At 41.9% G+C, this 21,145-nt stretch overlaps 1 protein-coding gene and 1 long non-coding RNA gene across 4 annotated transcripts in view; one reads left to right on the top strand and one right to left on the bottom strand.

The window, feature by feature from the left end:
- mettl25 (methyltransferase like 25) overlaps positions 1 to 21,145 on the top strand; it is an 87,645-nt gene that overhangs the window by 44,049 nt on the left and 22,451 nt on the right. For both annotated transcript variants that reach the window (XM_043709683.2, XM_043709685.2), the window contains exons 6-8: positions 10,938 to 11,032; positions 11,154 to 11,183; positions 15,846 to 15,943. In XM_043709683.2, coding sequence (XP_043565618.2) covers positions 10,938 to 11,032; positions 11,154 to 11,183; positions 15,846 to 15,943 — 223 coding nt within the window. The remainder of the gene's footprint in view (positions 1 to 10,937; positions 11,033 to 11,153; positions 11,184 to 15,845; positions 15,944 to 21,145) is intronic.
- LOC122559737 (uncharacterized) overlaps positions 17,297 to 21,145 on the bottom strand; it is a 46,522-nt gene continuing 42,673 nt past the window's right edge. For both annotated transcript variants that reach the window (XR_015760412.1, XR_015760413.1), the window contains one exon: positions 17,297 to 17,420. This is a non-coding gene — a long non-coding RNA (uncharacterized LOC122559737). The remainder of the gene's footprint in view (positions 17,421 to 21,145) is intronic.

Below are 21,145 nucleotides of genomic sequence, written 5' to 3'. Positions count from 1 at the left end.
AATATGTTTTGCCTATCATAAAATGATTAATGTGGTATATGAATCTCAGTGCTGTTGTGATGTCAGATATATTGAATGCAAGTCCCATCTGCTATTCACAACAAGCAAAGTACCGACCACGACCAACCAGCCTGTGCTTGGAAATCCTGCAATGCAGTGTCTACCATTAGATGTGATTCTGCAATTGGATATTTTTTGCTGGAAAATTTTGAATGTGCAACAAATTATGCTGACAACTTGAGTCAGGCTCACAGTTAAATATTCTGGAAGCTGTGTAAATTAACGCACAGGGCCATGTTCTTTGCAGACAGAAATGATATGTACATGCACTACACCTGTTTCAACTCAACAAATGTTAATGAGCAAGTTATACAAAGGTGAGCCAACAGAGGTGATCTGTTTGGATTTCCAGGATGCCTTTGATAACGTGCCACACAGGAGGCTTCTGAATAAGATAGGAGCTCCTGGTGTTAGGGGCAAGGTACTGGCATGGATGGAGGATTGGCTGACTAGCAGAAAGCAGAGAGTGGGGATAAAGGGGTCACCACAGCCAGTGACTTGTGGAGTTGCACGGGGGTCTGAGTCAGGGCCACAACTATTCATGTTATACGTTAACAATCTGGACAAAGAAACTGAGCACAACGTTGCTAAGTTTGCAGATGACATAAAGACGGGTGTAGTGAAAGGTAGTGTTGAGGAAATGGAAGACTCTTGAACAGACTGGGCAAAGAAGTGGCAGATGGAATACAATGTGTGAAAGTGTGAGGTAGGAAGAATAGAGGCCGCCTATTTTCTATACAGGGAAAGGCAGAAATCTGAACCACATTGAAATTACAGAATACTGAGAGGCCTAGATAAAGTGGATGTGGAGAAGATTTCCACTAGTAAGAGACAAGGACGCAAGGTCACAGCCTTAGAGTAAAGGGAGAAAGATTTATAAAACCACAATTAAGAAATGAAAAGCAGCTATTGCTGAGACTAATCTGTGCATCTAAATGTTCCCAATTGTGATTAACACATCCAACACCGATAAGGGATTGGACCTAGATACTATTAATTAAATGATATACTGAATACAATGCCATGTGGTACTTTTATCCACTGAGCCATTTTAATTAATACATTTAGTGGAAAATGTTCAAATGCTAAAAACTGAAAAACCATGGAATAAACCTCAGAGCATCTTTTGATTTTCTGAATAAATTATCTGAGAATTAAGCTATGTAACTAAGTGCTGAGTGATCATTTATGTAATGATGTGATTTTAAGTTAAGTTTGCTTTAATTTTACTAAGCCTTTGCAAGGCAGCTATGTATTAGGGATTTGCAGCCAAAGTACAAGTCCAGGTGTCTTCAAGAAACTGAAGTTTATTTTTTAAAAAATGGATTGAGTATTCATAACATTGGCACTATGTTGTATCACATTTCTGAATTTTGTAAAAGTTGGCCATGAGAATAGACTGGTTTAATTGGCAACTCAACTGCAGAGAGAGAGTCTTTGCCAAGTAATACCTTCTACAGGTTATTTGGGAAGGGCTGTTGATTAAGAGACAGATAAAATCTAGCCAATAAAGGTAAGAAAGAAACCAACACTCCTGAAGAAACCTTGGATTGTTTTGTAAATGGGACTGTCCAAGCTCACCATCAATGCCTCTGCAATCTCGTCATCTCCTTCATAGCTCTGGGATGTAGTCCATCTATCTGGTTGTTTTATCCAAGCTGTTAAGTGCAAGATACCCAGGCAATTTGTAAACCGCAATTGTACTTATTGGGGCCACATCACAAGTGGTTTATTTTCTCTAATCTGTTCATCCTTTTTACTGACTGAAATTATTGTTGATCCTCTTTTCAGAATATTGGAGAATGAGAGGAATGTTTTATCCAAGTCATAAAACAAAAGAATAATGTTGGTTTTACTCCTCAACTCCACCCTTTCCAGCCACGGACAAGACTTTGGTGTTGATATAGATGCAGGAATGTAGGCAGGCAGTCACAGAAGTTGGCTACATCGGTCAGTGTGGCGATCCCCCACAACTATGTCAATGCTTCACCATTTCTTGGAGGCCAGTTAAGGTACAGAATGGGTTACCTGACAATAAATAGAGAACAGCTTGTTCATTCAATTAAGAACCTTGATCAGAGGTTAAGTGGAATTTTCTAGTTGGCTTGTGAAGTCCCCCATGGTACTGAGATCACAGCAGTTTTCTGGAGGTGGCTTTATAGTGACAGATCGGGGTTCTAACTCTTCACTTTCCTCTGGATATACCTTGTAGCCATAATACTTACCTGAATATGGATGAGTCTACTGGCTCCCTCCATGATAGTGGTCCAACAGATGAGGCAGTCGCTTTTCTGCATTTTTGAAAAAGGTTTTGAGAGGATGCCTCAAGATGGCTTTTATTGGACCTTCAGTTTTGAACGCTCACAAGCCCCCTTCAATTAAATGGTGATTCCACTCTCTACACAATAATCCGCCAGTCCTGCAAAAATTGCCATTGGGTACATGTTCCCAAAGTGATGCAGGGTCAGGACCTGGATTGTAGCCCAAAATGGAAAATTTTGAGAAAGCAAGCTTTTGATCATGTTAGTCTGTTAAGTCGGAGATACTCAGGCAGGCTCAAAATTTGTAATTGTACTTATCGGGGCCAGATCACAAGTGGCTTATTTTCTCTAATCTGTTCATCCCTTTTATGTTTTATTGCTGCTGCACATGTTTTTTTCAGCTATAATTTCAGCTCTAATTTTCTTCTGAAGTACATTCACAAAGATTTATTTGCTTGTTTTGGCCAGGCATACATCTGCACACTAGCTGCCAGTGATGTCATGCCGAGTGTCATGTCTTGACTGTTATTTCACAGCCCATAGTGAACGTTTGATGTAGGTTCCAGTTGACTTACAGGAGGCGCAAAATTCAGGTCAAAAACAAACGGTAAAACCTCTTATGCTTACAGTGTAAGCTAAAGGACAAGCTAACATGGAGTCCTGACAAATGCCTGAATTAGAACTTGGTCTGTTTTAGCAGAACGTAAGATTACAGTGGAGCAGTCAGTCTCCTTTAATGAAATAGTATTCTCGAGGAGAAAGTAACACTAATGTGATTATCAAGTTAAAAGTAGTTCAGAACACTCAGGCATATGACTTAATTGAAACCACCCATATAGTCCTCTTATGTTGTTGATTAATGCATAACTGACATAGAAATACAACAATCTTAGGATTGTTAGTCAAATCTTTTTGTGTACTAAACAAGATAATTTTCATTTTATTTGCAGCCTCTGTTTTAAAGATGGAAATATCTAGTGTACAAATGGTACAAACAAATATACTTTAAATGGCTTGAAGGTTCCTGCTGACAAACTAATGTTCTTAGTCAATTTTAACTTTGTTGTTCAAGTGCTGAAATGACATCTGAAAATTGGGAGAAAAAATGGCCTCATAGATTGCAGGATGTTCTAAAAAACTATTTCCTCCCCAGGTGTAGCCTAGCAATAAAATGAGGCACTGAAACTGTTGGGAAGACCAATCTTTTGGGATCAGGGCCATATTAATTTGTAAAAAATGAATATTTCATCCTTGTATTTCTCAATGACTCAAAGAATTGCCCACCCAACTCCATCTGCTCCCAAGCTTCTGCTCCCCTTGCTAAGGTATCAGTGCATGACATGTGCATGACCGCTCAAAGATGACTATACAACATCTCCTGAAATGGTATGTTGAAAGTCTCCAGCATGCTGTACTACTGTGTCACCTCTTGGCATTCCTTCTTTTAACTTGGTTTCCACTAAATAGTTGGAAGATACAATTGTTATTTTGTCTCTGAGGATTAAGTATTTGTATATCTGAAAAAGAAAGGAAGGAATTGGTTTTTTGTATATAGTGTCTAATGTGATGTAGCCACAGTGCTTTACAACCAATGAAATACTTTGGTAGTCACTGTTGCAATGTGGGAAACATGCAGCCAGTTTTCATACAATGATGTCCCACAAATAGAAATGTGATATATACCAAATAATCTGATAATGTTAATTCTTTTTCTAGATAAAGCTTCTTTGGCAGTGCATCAGGTGTGGATTGTTTCATTTCACAGAGGCAGTTTGGTCATGTCAGTGAGACTGACAAGTGAACAAAAAAACCAAAAGAGGTACACCACAGGAATTCCAAGTCGGTGTTGATCATCATGCCCTAACTAAACTAAAGAGCAAACCTTCTGCCCTGGGTGGCATGGTGGCTCAGTGGTTAGCACTGCGGCCTCACATCACCAGGGTCCCAGGTTCGATTCTGTCTGTGTGGAGTTTGCACATTCTCCCCATGTCTGCGTGGGTTTCCTCCAGGTGCTCCAGTTTCGTCCCACAGGTCCAAAGATGTGCAGGTCGGGTGAATTGGCCATGCTAAATTGCCCATAATGTTAGGTGCATTAGCCAGAGGGCAATGGGACTGGGTGGGTTACTCTTCGGAGGGTCGGTGTGGACTTGTTAGGCCGAAGGGCCTGTTTTCACACTGTAGGGAATCTAATCTAATCTTATTCGGTCTGTATTTCTGTACTCCCTCCATAATCATGTAACTATCCAGATATCTCTAAAATATTCCCAACATGCCTGCAATGCGTTCTAGGATCCTACCACTCTCTGTGTTAAAAACTTTCCTCTTACATCTCCTTTAAAGTTCTCCCCTCACTTTGAACCTGTGCCTCCTTGTAATTGAAATGTCAGCCCTGGGAAAAATAACCCTGCCTATCCACCCTATCTATGCCTCTCTTAATTTTGTAGACCTCTATCAGGTCTCCTCTCAGCCGTCTTCTTTCCAATGAAAACAATCCTAGTCTTTTTAACCTTTACTCATTGCCAATGCCCTTAAGACTTGGCAACATCCTGATGAACCTTCTCTGCACTCTCTCCAAAGCTTCCAAATCCTTCTAGTAGTGTGATGACCAAAACTGCACACAATAGTCCAGGTATGGTCTATCAAGGATTTTATATAGCTGCAACATGGTTTTCCAATTCTTATAGTCCATGCCTTGGCCGATGAAGGCACGTATGCCGTATACCTTTTTAATCACCTTGGTCACCTGTATTGCTACTTTTAAGGAACTGTGAACCTGCACGCCCAGATCCGTCTGTATGTTAATGTTCCTAAGAGTTCTGCCATTTAGCGTATAATTCACACCTAAATTTGATCCTCTAAAATGTATCACCTCGCAGTTGTCTGGATTAAACTTCATCTGCCATTTCTATACCGAAGTCGCCAATCTATCTGTATCCTCTGGTATCCTTTCACAATCGTTGGCACTATCAGCAATTCCACCAAATTTGGTGTCATCTGCAAACTTACTAATCAGCCACCCACATTTTCCTCCACATCAGTTATATATACTACAAATAACAAAGAACCTAAATCTGACCCCTGTGGGACACCACTAGTTACCAGACTCCTTTCTGAAAAACACCGTTCTATGACCAAGCTAATTTTGTATCCTGCTTCTTGGATGCTGTCTGACCTGCTGTGCTTTTCCAGCACAACACTGTCTTACTTTCTCATTGTATCCGCCTAGCCAGCCCACCTTGAATCCTATCAAATGCCTTACTAAAGTCCATATAGACTATATTCACAGCCCTTCCCTCATCAATTATCATTGTCACCTCTTCAAAAAATTCAGTCAGATTGGTGAGTCATGACCTTCCCCGGACAAAACTATGCTGCCTGTCACTAACTAATCTATTTTCTTACAAATGTGCATATATCTTGCCCCTCAGTACCTTCTCCAAGAGATTTCCCATCACAGATGTCAGGCTCAACGGCCTATAATTTCTTGCATTATCCCTGCTATCTTTCTTAAAAAAAGAGAACAAAACTGGCTAATCTCCAGTCCTCTGAAACCTTGCCTGTGGTCAAAGAGAATGTGAAGATATCTGCTAATGCCCCAGCTATTTGTTCCCTTGCCTTTCACAGTAACCTGGGAATAGATCCCTTCTGGCTGCAGAGACTTATCTACCTGAATGCAATTTAGGATACCCAAAACTTCCTCATTCAATATATTGATGTTCTCTAGAGTATTCACATACTCATCCCTGACCTCAGCATCAGTCATGTATCTCTCCTTGATGAATACTGATACAAAGTACGCATTAAGGATCTCTCCCATTTCCTGTGGCTCCTCCTTTGTCCTTGAGTGGGCTTACTCTTTCCCTTTCTACCCTGTTCTGTATTAAATTTGCTAAAGACATTTCATGACCCCTTTTAGCCTTCCTAATTCCGGGTTTAAGTTCTTTCCTATGTGATGTTATAAAGATACCTGATGGTATCAGGTATCACAAAAGTGACAATATGCTATGTATCTGGATAGAGCGAAAGTAAAACAAATTGTACATTTATAGCACTTCTTAACACATCTGAGCAACATTTAAAGTAATTTTGATGCAATTAATTGTTTTGAAGTGCAGTAACTATTATCAGATAGGCATAACTGACACCTACTGTATATTACATGCAACTAAATCACTTGAACAGAAATTAAGTAAATGAGGATTTAGACTTTATTTTGATGCAAGCAGTGTAGAGTTGTAACCTTTGTTCACAGTGTACTGATCAAAAAGGCTAGTTGTAGTATTTTCCTTCATCCTGAGTGATGGGGAGAAAAGAGCATCCTCCAATTTAGATTTATTACATGCTGAAAACTAATTGAAGTCATGAAAAGGATAATATAGAGCTGATTTAGGAGGTTTGCTTCATCTTTCCCTTGCATTATTTTCATTGCAACTGCTGTCAGATCAAAAGCCTTCTTAAAGTTTGGTACTAAACTTACGATTCACCAGTGGTGATATTACTTTAGCACTAGATTTATGCACATTATTTATGAGCATTTAGATTAAACTCTAATATTGTGACTGTAATCACAACCACATCATTTCATTTAAAGTCTCAAGATGGACCTACAAATATACATCAAAACATCACATTGCACTGACAGCATTAAGTATTACCCCAATCTTATGGATTCACTGATTGCTTTTCACACTGTATTCTGCCATAGAATTCACTATTTTCAAATTATTCCAGATACCTCCAAAGAATTCTTTGTTATAATTAAAGAGCAGAGAAAACTACTTGATTCCAGTCTTGTGGATTCAGCTGCATACATGCTTTTCCACCCTCTCATATTACTCCCCATAGCTTGAATTTGGCTTTCATTTCAACATAATCCCTGCCAGTAACTGGATTTAATGATGTACTGAGTTTTGGACTACTACCTCACTTGCAGCTGTGTCTGATCCTTGGTTGATTCTCTTTTGCATTCATTTTTATTCTATTTATCTGGCAACAATTTAGCCATTTTCTTTCTTCCTGTAGAAGTCTTTGTGCTGTTTCATTGGGTTCCACCATCATTTATTTCCCATGAGGTACCTTGAGAATAGTCAGTAACCTGACTGTGATATCTTACCTTTTGAGGGATTTGGTTTTGTCAGAATGTTTACACCCTGTGCTGTGTATGTTATTGTTTCAGCTTACCAAGATCTGCTTTTATATTAGAAAAAAACTATTATTACAGGAAATTGACTTTCATTTTTATCAAATATTACTGGAGAAGCGTATTGTACTAAAAGGCCATGTGATCCTAAATATAAGCAAGGAAAAATGTTACCTCAGATTAAGACTGCTGGTTTGAACTAGCCTTGAAACAAATGAATGCATTCTCACTTAAGTCCATTGAACAGTTTTTTTTTCCAGATTTAGAAATAGAATTAGGTACAGGTGACAATAGAATTTATAGGTACAAAAGTCCGAATTATTAAAAAGCCCCATCTAGATATAAAACCCAAAACAACCATCTAAGATTTTTTTTTGAAAAGTTTTTTTCCAAAAGCAGAAATACAAAAAAACACAGAGTTTAGATCAGAGTGATGCTGAAAAAGTACATCAGGTCAGGCAGCATCCGAGGAGCAGGAAAATCGACATTTCGGGCAAAAGCCCTTCATCAGGAATAGAGGCAGGAAGCCTCCAGAGTGGAAAGATAAAGGGGGGGAAGGAGAGCTGGGGAGAAGGTAGCAAAGAGTACAATAGGTGAATGGGGGTGGGGATGGAGGTGATCGGTCAGAGGGGAGGGTGGAGCGGATAGGTGGGAAGGGAGATTGGCAGGTGGGACAGGTCATGAGGATGGTGCTGAGTTGACCTCTGACCTATCACCTCCATTCCCACCCCCATTCACCTATTGTACTCGTTGCTACCATCCCCCACCCTCCTCTATGACCTATCACCTCCATCCCCACCCCCATTCAACCTATTGTGCTCTTTGCTACCTTCTCCCCAGCACCCCCCCACACCACCCCCATTTATCTTTCCACCCTGGAGGCTTCCTGCCTCCATTCCTGATGAAGGGTTTTTGCCCGAAACTTCGATTTTCCTGCTCCTCGGATGCTGCCTGACCTGCTGTGCTTTTTCGGCACCACTCTGATCTAAACTCTAGTTTCCAGCATCTGCAGTCCTCACTTTTGCCTAAAAAAAGAAGAAAGGGGGAAACGTCCAGATCTAAAAGTCTTATCTCTATGAGGTCGCCTTATCTCTGTAAGATTTCTCCCCAAACTGATGACTGGTGCTGTGCGTGCAATTTAACTGCACATCACCCAAAGGAAGCAAATATGACTGAGCTATTGGACCGTCAAAGCATCAACACTAAGTCCAATCCTGGTTATACCTTTTACTCAGTTGTTTGCAGTTTTTAACAGACTGCATTTATACTTTCTCTTCAGACCAACTGCAATGCCTTAATTGCTGGTCTGGCTAAGATTAGTTAACTCAGTAATAACCTTGAGATGCCTGCTAGGTAATCCCAATTTAAATGGTTCAGTACCTCCAGAAATTGTATTTTTATTTATTTTGTCATATCTGGAACCCCAGGCAGCATTATTGAAGAATGCACTACAATATATTAGTAAGGAACATATGAAAGGTACGAGTAGATACTTCCCATTTAATACATAGAATTATAGGATGTTTCAGTTTAAGTCTGTCTTGAAACGAATGATTTTGCAGCAATCTTTTGTTTTTCATATAACTTATTCAACTTCAGTTCAACATTTGGCATTTAAGTCAAATGAAGATCAGTGAAGATTCTGCATTTGGCCAGGTTTAACCAGCAGTCCTATCAGTCCATTAATATTATGCTATTTTATTGTACTGCACAAAAAAAGTATAATTTTGTAATATGTAGTTTAAAAAAAGAAAAACATGTTACTGCAGAATATCTCAGACCCCAGATTAGGATTTAACCTGTGCTGATAGAATAAATGTTTCATATGTCTATTGGCAATTTGCAGTTCTCTAAATACATTTATCAATACATACCATAAGTCTCCTACAAATCAGAGATTGGCAGTAAATTAGTTGATTGTGAAAGACACTACAAAGTAGAAAATTTTGAGCAATGCCCAGTTGAACTATAATGTGTGTTCTTCTAAAGTTGACTTAAGGTATACTCCTGTGACACAGCAGTACTTGAAACTGACATTGGAAGAAGACCTTAGGAAATATTTTATTCCCTGCCATTGACAGTTTTCATGCTAAGGAACTTTGAAGTAAAATTTAAAAATATGTAGGGTCCTGTAGAAGATTATTCTAATGTCGTTTACAATGTTAGTTAGAAACAATCAGCTGGAAAAACGCAGCAGGTCAGGCAGCATCCAAGGAGCAGGAGAATCGACGTTTCGGGCATGAGCCCTTCTTCAAGAATGAGGAGAGTGTGCCAAGCAGGCTAAGATAAAAGGTAGGGAGGAGGGACTTGGGGGAGGGGCGTTGGAAATGCGATAGGTGGAAGGAGGTTAAGGTGAGGGTGATGGGCCGGAATGGGGGTGGGAGCGGAGAGGTCAGGAAGAAGATTGCAGGTTAGGAAGGTGATGCTGAGTTCGAGGGATGGGACTGAGGCAGGGTGGGGGGAGGGGAAATGAGAAAACTGGAGAAATCTGAGTTCATCCCTTGTGGTTGAAGGGTTCCTAGGCAGAAGATGAGGCGCTCTTCCTCCAGCCGTTGTGTTGCTATGGTCTGGCGATGGAGGAGTCCAAGGACCTGCATGTCCTTGGTGGAGTGGGAGTGGGAGGGGGAGTTGAAGTGTTGAGCCGCGGGGTGGTTGGGTTGGTTGGTCTGGGTGTACCAGAGGTGTTCTGTGAAACGTTCCGCAAGTAGGCAGCATGTCTCCCCAATATAGAGGAGGCCACATCGGGTGCAGCGGATGCAGTAAATGATGTGTGTAGAGGTGCAGGTGAATTTGTGGCAGATATGGAATGATCCCTTGGGGCCTTGGAGGGAAGTAAGGGGGGGAGATGTGGGCGCAAGTTTTGCATTTCTTGCGGTTGCAGGGGAAGGTGCCGGGAGTGGAGGTTGGGTTGGTTGGGGGTGTGGACCTGACAAGGGAGTCACAGAGGGAGTGGTCTTTTCGGAACGCTGATAGGGGAGGGGAGGGAAATATATCCCTGGTGGTGGGGTCCGTTTGGAGGTGGCGGAAATGACGACGGATGATATGATGTATATGGAGAACCAGTGGGGTTCTGTCCTGGTGGCGATTGGAGGGGCGGGGCTCAAGTGTAGAGGAGCGGGAAGTAGAGGAGATGCGGTGGAGAGCATCGTCGATCATGTTTGGGGGGAAATTGCGGTCTTTGAAGAAGGAGGCCATCTGGGTTGCTCGGTATTGGAACTGGTCCTTCTTTGAAGAAGAAGGCCATCCGGGTTGTCTTTGAAGAAGGAGGCCATCTACGTTGTCTTTAAAGAAGGATGCCATCTGGGTTGTTCTTTGAAGATAAGGCAGGAACAGGATACTGATTAAGGATGATCAGCCATGATCATATTGAATGGTGATGCACGCTTGAAGGGCAGAATGGCCTACTCCTGCATCTATTGTCTATTGTAAATATCAAAAGGAAAAATAATGAGTTTTTCATTCTTCTTTCTCTGCAGAATGCTGTCATGGGCCATGGGGATTTCCTATGAGCCAGTATTTGAGAAGCAATATCTGGCGTTGTGGACGGAATGCTAGAATGTCTGCATGTCTGGTACTTTTTCACATCAATCTTGAAATTTACTGCACGTGATGCATCAATTTAAGTAAATTATAGGTTTGCAGAGTCATCCCAATAAAGAGCTTAAAAATGTTGTTTTCATTTTACTTTGTAGCCATTGGAAAGAGTGACATTTGGCCAGGGGGTAAGTTTTATTCAATCATATTTCAACTTTGACAACAAATGAATTGGTCATTTTATTTTAAACTTCACTGTAATTATGTTTGCTTGAGCATTAATTGCTTTTTCTAATCAAATGATGTATGGAAATTTAAATACTGATAGCAGTATAGAATGTCCCCGATATGAGAATCTCCCAGCTTTGGAACAAAGTTATGGACTGACTTGAATAGTCAGAAAAAATTTCCAATGAAGCCAATGATTGCAAAGTTTCTTTCCTTCTGCATATTAACCAGTGATTTAAATCCTTGTCATGTGATAAGTGTACTGTGCTCCAAACCAAGCATTTTGTTGGAAGAAAACCATTGGAATGGACTAATAGATGTAAGATGTGGGTTCCCAATTTATCATCATATCTGAGGGCTAATATTACACAATATGCTATTGAACAATGAGACATGGAAGTCCCAGATTAGATCCATGCTTAGCTACCTGAACCCAGTTAAACTCTGGGGCATTAACAGGAAAGAGGAAGTGTAGTTTACTAATGTTCTTGCTCCTGATCATTATTCGTATCTACTGCCAATTACTGACCACTTAAGGGCCTCATGTCGCAACTGCTGGTATTGATCCACCTGCACATAGGCCTGTTGCAGTTGGGAAACTTCTACTTTTAGAGTCTTAATTCCATGGGGAGGCCCTCCACTGGCTTCGCCACTACCTGTTTGGCTTGTAGTTTGATGGCCTTCCTGAAAAGATGCAGCATGGGACTCTTACCGATTCTGCTGTCAGATAAGATCACCAATGCCTCAACAAAATTCCTCCCCACTGCCTCAAATTAAAGATATTAATTTTTTAATATCATCTTATCTTCCTTCATGACCTCAGCACTCCCAATTTTTGTAATCTGCTCCAGCCCTACAAGTTTCCAAAAACTCTGTTTACCTCTGATTCTGACCTTCTATTTAATGTTGTGGTTCTGTTCGCTGAGCTGGAAATTTTTGTTGCAAACATTTCGTTCCCTGTCTAGGTGACATCCTCAGTGCATGGGAGCCTCCTGTGAAGTGCTTCTGTGGTGTTTCCTCCGGCATTATAGTGGCCTGTCCCTGCCGCTTCCGGTTGTCAGTTTCAGCTGTCCGCTGTAGTGGCTGGTATATTGGGTCCAGGTCGATGTGTTTGTTGATGGAGTTTGTGGATGAGTGCCATGCTTCTAGGAATTCCCTGGCTGTTCTTTGTTTGGCTTGCCCTATAATGGTAGTGTTGTCCCAGTCGAATTCATGTTGCTTGTCGTCTGCGTGTGTGGCTACTAGGGATAGCTGGTTGTGGCGTTTCGTGGCTAGTTATAGGGACAGGCCACTATAAATGCCGGAGGAAACACCACAGAAGCGCTTCACAGGAGGCTCCCAATAACTGAGGATGTCACCTAGACAGGGGACGAAACGTTTGCAACAAAAATTTCCAGCTCAGCGAACAGAACCACAACAACGAGCACCTGAGCTACAAATCTTCACCCAAACTTTGAACTTCTATTTAATGTCCAGTCACTTTGCCCTACCATTTGGAGCACAATTGAGTCCTCTAGAACTGATGCCATGAAATTTCCTCCCAGAATATCTCTGTCTGACACTGTGATTTTTCTCAGACTAGCTATTTGACCAAGCGTATCTAATCAATGCACGATTGTGTTTGTTTGGAACACCATGGGCTGAATCTTACATGGAACTGTCTGTGTCATTTTTGGCATGTTTCAATGGTTGTTTCTCTCCACTAGGCAAAGGTTTTCTCATACAATCTTCTGAAACTCACTTCATTAACTTGCTTCAACCATTCTCTCACTTGTTGTTTGTGATGGTCATTGCATGACAGTTGCATTGTACCAATGCTACTTGCCACTTATCTGCTGAAGCCTGGATTTTGTCCAGGTCTTTCTGCATATGGACTCAGGCTGTATCAGTATCTGAGGAATTGTGAATGGTGCTAATCATTGTGCAGTTGTCAGCAACATTCCCACTTTTGTTATAATTCTGGAGGAAGTCTGAAAATGGTTGAGTCTAAGACATGACCCTGAAGAACTCTCGAAGTGATGTTCTGAAGCTAAGATGATTGAACAACAATGACAACCATCTTCCTTTATATTGGGTAAGAGTCCAATCAATGGAGAGTTTTCTCTCCATTTCCATTCACTTCAATTTGCTTAGGCCTGTTCATGTTATTATTCATTGATTCATAAAGTCATAGAGATGTACAGCATGGAAACAGACGCTTCAGTCCAACTCATCCATGCCGACCAGATATCCTTAACTAATTTGATTCCATTTGCCAGCATTTGGCCCTTATCTCTCTAAATCCTTTTTATTCATATACCCATTCAGATACCTTTTAAATGCTATAATTGTACCAGCCTCCATCACTTCCTCTGGCAGCTCATTCCATTCACGCACCACCCTTTGTGTGAAAAGGTTTCCCCTTAACTTAAGATTCTTTTAAATCTTTACCCTGTCACCCTAAACCTATGCCCTCTAATTGTAGATTCCCCCATTCCAAAAGACTTTGTCTAATTACCCTATCCATGTGCCTCATGATTTTATAAATCTATATTCATACAAACTGTTTTATTCTCAAGAGTAATCACTTTCACGTCAGCTCACCTCATCTATTTTTCTGTCTTAAAGCTACAAAGTAAATGAATTTTTTAGTTGCTGTTTTATGTACGATTTATTCTGTAATTGGCATAGTTTGATGATAAAGCATCTTCACTTGTTGAACTTTGTCCATTGTAAAGGATAATGTTTTGTGAGGTACTGCAGAACTGTCAGTGCTTCTGGAGCCATACTTCAAAATAACACAGCTTCAAAAATTGGAGGAAAAATTATCCTTGGTTGTGTAAAAATGTTGAAAAATGTTTTTTGATGTCATTTAAAATACTTTCAACTTGAACTGTGATTTGAGAATATTGGACAAACATTGTGTTTTTATTACTTGTAAGATTAAGCTATGTAGGAATATTTGCTTGTTCTTAAGAGTTCTTAAAGGACACGCTAGTTCATATGTGAAATCTCAAGAAGTTTATCTCAAGCAAGAACACATATAAGTTCAACATTATTTCTTCGTAGAAAGATATGAAGTCCCTTTTAAATTGGGCACTTTGTTGTCCCTTTGAATAAATTGTTAAGAGGTTAATATAAACCTTCCCCTCACACCGCTTTGAGCTATGGTTCATTTCTTCGTTCAGTAGTAAACAAAATTTCTATTATGTGTGATGGTAAGCGCACTGGGGTGGCGCACTGGAAATCATGCTTAACCGTTCCCTGAGTGGTTACAAAAGGTTTTAAAATCTGCACAATTTGTCTGTTAGACTGAGGTTGACAGAAAACATGGACCAGGTTTCTGTACGTAATCAGAATTACTATTTACAGGTAAATAGACTGTAGCAACTGGTAAACAATTATGAACTGTCAGCCTACAACACTACAAGTTAAATCTCTAGTCCACTTATAAACTTCTGATCCACACAGTAGACACAGATCGGAAAAAAAGACACAAGTGTTATGGATGGAGGAAAAATTTGAAAAGTAGTTGTGTTGTCTCTGTTCACAAAACCTGCTGAGCTGGTTCTTGTGCTGGTCAGAACAATGCTTTTGATTCCTGCCTATCCAGGTGCTTTCACTAGTTTGCAGGAGGCATAGAGTGGCTGGTTCACAGTTACAGAAGATCTGTGGCTTATTAATTAAAAGTCACAAATTATAGCAATTGCTGAAGGAAAGATAAACTTTCTTCAGACTGAAAATTGCTTTTACTGCAGAAAATAGAGAACTCCGGAACTTGTGGAGATATGAAGGCTTCTGAAGTTAGCAGGCAGAAGGCCTTGGTCATTGATAACTGGTCACTAGTTCACAGACCAATCAGCTGGCTGAATCTCCATTTGTACATGTGCCTCAGTTTCAGGTCTTTTGCAAACTATATTTCAACTGCTTAAACAAACAGCTGTATAAACAATGTTTAGTGTCATGTTCCTTGCTTTTAAAAACAGCAGTAGTTCTTCAGCAATCTTTTTAAAACAGTTCTTTTCACAGTTCAGTTCACAATCAAAAATACAGAAAAATAAAAAGTCAAAGTCTTTACAGATGACTTATACTGCAAATGGTAAAGGAAATGTTATGTGACATATTTTATTGTAAAAGTAAAGAGAAATTCAGATTTTATTTGCTGATGAGTAATTATTTGCTAGTTTTATTGCTTATTTAGAGGAGGACCTGTTGCCTATTTTTCAGAAGATTATTTTGTAGAATTTACTGTCGTTTCCATCATTTCTGTAAGTGTGTGACAAATTTCAGAATTCATCTGGTACTTATCTTTTAATCAGAATATCTCAGAATTGCCAAACTGATTCCAGCAGTGTGGCTGTTTTATACAAAACAGCAGCAAAAACCACAAAACAGGGCCAAAATGAAAACTCAAAATGGGATTGATTTTGGCATGAAAAAAGTAAATGATAAACTCTGCATTGTAGATAGCTGGTACTTCTGTGATTATGCAATTTTTACAGTATTCTTACCAGCTGTTAAGATCACTGGGGATTGTTATTATTAAACTTATTACACTCTTAATCCTTTTGCTGTGAATGTGCTAAATTACATTTGTTGATTTGTTCTGAATTGACAGTGTCTGGTTCTTTTATTGTTGGCAGCTTCCTTCCGAATCCTTATTTTATCGTGCAGTTCTGCAAGTTATTATCAAAGAGCATTTTGGAAATGGAAAGGCATATACCACACTGCAAAGAACAAAGTATGTTTTGGAAGTTTGCATGAAATTTGAAGAATATTAAAATTAGCATGTCATGAATGTTTTCTGACATAGATTTAATGGAGAACAATGCATTTATTTCACAGCATCTGAAGATGATTATTCAAAACAGATCTAGAGGACTGGGTGGTAGGATTGACTTGTATTTTCCAGTTTCACATCCAATTAATTAAGCCTAAAATGATGGGACAAGAAAACAACTCTGTGTGCTGGCTGTGACAACTTCCGAGTGGGAAAAGTTTGGAAAGTTTCAATTTAGGGTCCAGGAGTCTATACTCAGAAGTGTTCATAATTCGGCAGAAAAGGATTTTTTATTCACTCATGGGATATGGCCATCACTGGCTGACTAGCATTTATTGGCTGTCCCTAGTTGCCATTGAGAAGGTGGTAGTGAGTTGCCTGCTTGCTACACTGCAGTCCATGTGTTGTGAATTGATCTAAAATGCCCTTGGGAGCAAAGTTCAGGATTTTTATCTGGTGACAGTGAAGGAATGGCAATATGTTTCCAAGTCAGGATGAAAAGTGGCTTGAAGAGGACCTTGCAGGTTATGCTATTCCCATGTGCCTGCTGCTGTTGTCCTTCTAGATGGAAGTGCTTCTGGGTTTGCAAGATAATGTCTAAGGATCTTTGGCAAATTTCTGCGGTGCATCTTATAGATAGTATGAACTCCTGCTACTGAACATTGGGGGTGGAAGTAATGCATGTTTATGGATGTGGTACCAACCAAGCGGGCAGCTTTGCCTAGATAGTGTCAACCTTCTTGAATGGTGTCAGAGCTGCACCCATCCAGGTAAATGGGGAATATTCCATCCCACTCCTAACTTATGCTTTGTAGATGGTGGACAGGCTTGGGTATGTCAGGAGGTGAGTTACTTGCTCTAATATTCCTAGTCTCTGATGTGCTTTATTTATTTATAAATACAGGCACTGTATTTAAATGGAAAATCCAGTTGAGTTTCTAGTCAATGGTAACCCCAAAGATGTTGATGTGGGGGTTTCAGTGATGGTAACACCATTGAATGTCAAGTTGCAGTGTTTAGATTGACTCTTACTGGAGATGGTCATTGCCTTGCATTTGTATGACACAAATGTTACTTGCCGCAAATGAATTTTGCAATAAGGATGATCTGTTCTTCTTGTTAATACATATCTTTGGTGCAGAGTCGCAGTGTCATTTGGTGTTGCAACCAACAGAAAATTGCCAATTACACTACTCTGATATGTCCAAAATTGTAGAAACATAAGAACAGGATTAGGTCATTCAGCACACCATGCACACACAGACATACATAAATTCTGTTGCACTGATGAACCATAGCTGATATTTATTTATCTACACATGCATATTCTGAACCCGAGTTCTGAAATTTTCAATTGACCTCACATCATCAGTTTGTTTGGGGGCCGGAGTTTCAGATTTCCACCACGCTTTATGAAGAAGTATTTTTTGACGTCACCCTGAAAGACATGATTCTAATTTTAAAGTAATATCACACAACACCGCCCCCCCCCCTTTTGGACTTGAGCATCAGAGCAAGTTAAACTTTCTATACATACCCTATTATAATCTTTATTGATTTACATCACCTATTTCACTCTCTTCCAGATCCGTGAGACGCTTTTCCTTCTCTTCCCTTTCCATCCCTCAAGCTTCAACATTCAATTCGGCATTTGTTCTTTTTTATAGCAGCTCCAGCATGCTGTCAACATTGCAAATAGGTGTTTCCTCCATTACACTTTAGTCTGTTTGTCAATGACCCTCAACACTTTGTCTTCTTCCTATTGTATCTTGCCTAGCGATCACCTTCCCCTGCCTCTTCCTTCATCATCCAAAACCCCAAACACTCGTTCCATGTGGAACAATGATTTACTGGTACTTCTTTGAAATTTATGTGCGACATGGAAAGCTCAATATGGTCTCTACTACCTTGAGGGAAAGAAATGCAGGCTGTTGGTTCCTGTGTGAAATATCCCCAGTTAGTTTACAAGCTTAACTTTGATTTTAAAGTTGCTTGTTGTTTAATTTAAAATTTTTGCTTCCACACCGACTTTTCTATCGTTGGCTTGTTAGTGTTGTACTAAAGCTCAACACAAGCTCAAAGAACAGCAGCTTATTTTATGTTTAGACATTTCACAGCTTTCTGAATTTAACATTGAATTGAATAATTTCACACCAGAACCTGTTACCCCGAAATTTCATGTTTTCTTTGCCATTTGCAGTTTGAGTTTAGATTAGAGTGGTGCTGGAAAAGCACAGCAGGTCAGGCAGCATCCGAGGAGCAGGAAAATCGATGTTTTGGGCAAAAGCCCTTCATCACGAATGGAGGCAGGGAGCCTCCAGGGTGGAGAGATAAATGGGGGTGTGGGGTGGCTGGGGAGAAGGTAGCAAAGAGTACAATAGGTGAATGGGGGTGGGGATGGAGGTGATAGGTCAGAGGGGAGGGTGGAGTGGATAGATGGGAAGGGAGATTGGCAGGTAGGACAGGTCATGAGAACAGTGCTCAGCTGGAAAGTTGGAACTGGGATAAGCTGGGGGAGGGGCATTCTACCTCCAGGCGTCGGGTGGTGAGGGAGCGGCGGTGAAGGAGGCCCACGACCTGCATGTCCTCGGCAGAGTGGGAGGGGGAAGTTGAAATGTTGGGCCACAGGGTGGTGGGGTTGATTGGTGCGGGTGTCCTGGAGATGTTCCCGAAAGCGCTCTGCGAGGAGACGTCCAGTCTCCACAATGTAGAGGAGACCGCATAGGGAGCAATGCATACAATAAATGACATTGGTGGATGTGCAGGTGAAATTTTGATGGATGTGGAAGGCTCCTTTGGGGCCTTCGTTGGAGGTGAGGGAGGAGGTGTGGGCGCAGGATTTGCAATTCCTGCGGTGGCAGGGGAAAGTGACGGGACGGGAGGGTGGGTTGTTGAGGGGCGTGGACCTGACCAGGTAGTCACGGAGGGAACAGTCTTTGCGGAAAGGGGTGGGGAGGGAAATATATCTCTGGTGCTGGGGTCTGTTTGGAGGTGGCGGAAATGTCGGCGGATGATGCGGTTTATGCGAAGGTTGGTGGGGTGGAAAGTGAGGACCAGGAGGGTTCTGGCCTTGTTACAGTTGGACGAGTGAGGTTTGAGGGCGGAGGTGCAGAATATGGATTACGTTGGAGGGCATCTTCAACCACGTGGGAAGGGAAATTGCGGTCTCTACAGATGGAGGCCACCTGGTGTGTTCTGTGGTGGAACTGGTCCTCCTGGGAGCAGATTATACGGCGGAAGTAGAGGAATTGTGAATACGGGATGGCATTTTTGCAGGAGGTAGGGTGGGAAGATGCTGGAAACCAGAGTTTAGATTAGAATGGAGCTGGAAAAGCACAGCAGGTCAGGCAGCAGCCAAGGAGCAGGAAAATCGACATTTCAAGCAAAAGCCCTTCATCAGAATGCTGCCTGACCTGCTGTGCTTTTCCAGCACCTCTCTGATCTAAACTCTGGGAAGAGGTGTAATCCAGGTAGCTATGGGAGTCGGTGGGTTTGTAAAAAGTGTCAGTGTCAAGTCGGTCGTCATTAATGGAGATGGAGAGGTCCAGGAAGGGGAGGGAGGTCAGAGATGGTCCAGGTGAACTTAAGGTCGGGGCAGAATGCGTTGGTGAAGTTGATGAACTGCTCAACCTCCTCGTGGGAGCACGAGGTGGCGCCAATGCAGTCATCAATGTAGCAGAGGAAGAGGTGGGGAGTGGTGCCAATGTAAGTACGGAAGAATGACTGTTCTACATAGACGACAAAGAGACAGGCATAGCTGGGGCCCGTAAGGGTGCCCATGGATCTCCCACCCACAGCTTCCAAACTCGTAGTCCGGGAATCCCGCACCACTTGATTCTACCTCCTTCCCAAGATCCATAAGCCTGACCACCCTGGCCGACCCATTGTCTCAGCATGCACCTGCCCCACCGAACTCATCTCTACCTACCTCAATACTGTCCTATTCCCCCCCTAGTCCAGGAACTCCCCACATACGTTCAAGACACCACCCACGCCCTCCACCTCCTCCAAGACTTCCGTTTCTCCTGCCCCCAACAGCTCATGTTCACCATGGACATCCAATCCCTCTACACCTCCATTCACCATGACCAGGGCCTCCAAGCCCTCCATTTCTTCCTCTCCCGACGTCCCCAACACTACCCTTCCACTGACACTCTCATTCGTTTGGCTGAACTGGTCCTCAACTGTCACAATTTCTCCTTCGAATCCTCCCATTTCCTCCAGCCCGAAGGTGTAGCCTTGGGCACCCGTATGGGCCCCAGCTTTGCCTGTCTCTTTGTCGGCTACATAGAACAATCCATCTTCCATAGTTACACCGGCATCACTCTTCACCTCTTCCTCCGCTACATTGATACTGCATTGGCGCCACCTCATGCTTCCGCGAGGAGGTTGAGTAATTCATCAACTTCACCAACACATTCCACCCCGACCTTAAATGCACCTGGACTATTCCTGACACCTCCCTCCCCTTCCTGGACCTCTCCATCTGCATTAATGATGGCCAACTTGACACTGACATTTTTTACAAACCCACTGACTCCCACAGCTACCTGGATTACACCTCTTCCACCCTACTTCCTGCAAAAATGCCATCCTGTATTCCCAATTCCTCCGCCTTTGCCATTTCTGCTCCCAAGAGGACCAGTTCCACTACAGAACACACCAGATGGCCTCCTTCTTTAGAGCCCGCAATTTCCCTTCCCACGTAGTTGAAGATATCCTCCAACGCATCTCATTCACATCCCACACCTCCACCCTCAAACTCCACCCCTCCAACCGTAACAAGGACAGAACCCCCCTGGTCCTCACTTTCCACCCCACCAACCTTCGCGTAAACCGCATCATCTGCTGACATTTCTGTCACCTCCAAACAGACCCCAGCACCAGAGATATATTTCCCTCCCCACCCCTTTCCGCTTTCCGCAAAGACCGTTCCCTCCGTGACTACCTGGTCAGGTCCACACCCCCCCAACAAATCACCCTCCCATCCTGGCACCTGCCACCGCATTTCTACTCCCCCTCCCACTCTGCCGAGGACATGCAGGTTGTGTGCCTCCTCCACTGCTACTCCTTCACCACCCGACTCCTGGAGGAAGAACGCCTCATCTTCCGCCTCGGAACACTTCAACCCCAGGGCATCAATGTGGACTTCACCAGTTTTCT

Source organism: Chiloscyllium plagiosum, unplaced genomic scaffold (assembly GCF_037043375.1).
Source record: "Chiloscyllium plagiosum isolate Xiang-an unplaced genomic scaffold, Cpla_swu_hap1 HiC_scaffold_19, whole genome shotgun sequence".
Classification (NCBI taxonomy): domain Eukaryota; kingdom Metazoa; phylum Chordata; class Chondrichthyes; order Orectolobiformes; family Hemiscylliidae; genus Chiloscyllium; species Chiloscyllium plagiosum.
This window is presented reverse-complemented; position numbering and strand designations above follow the sequence as displayed.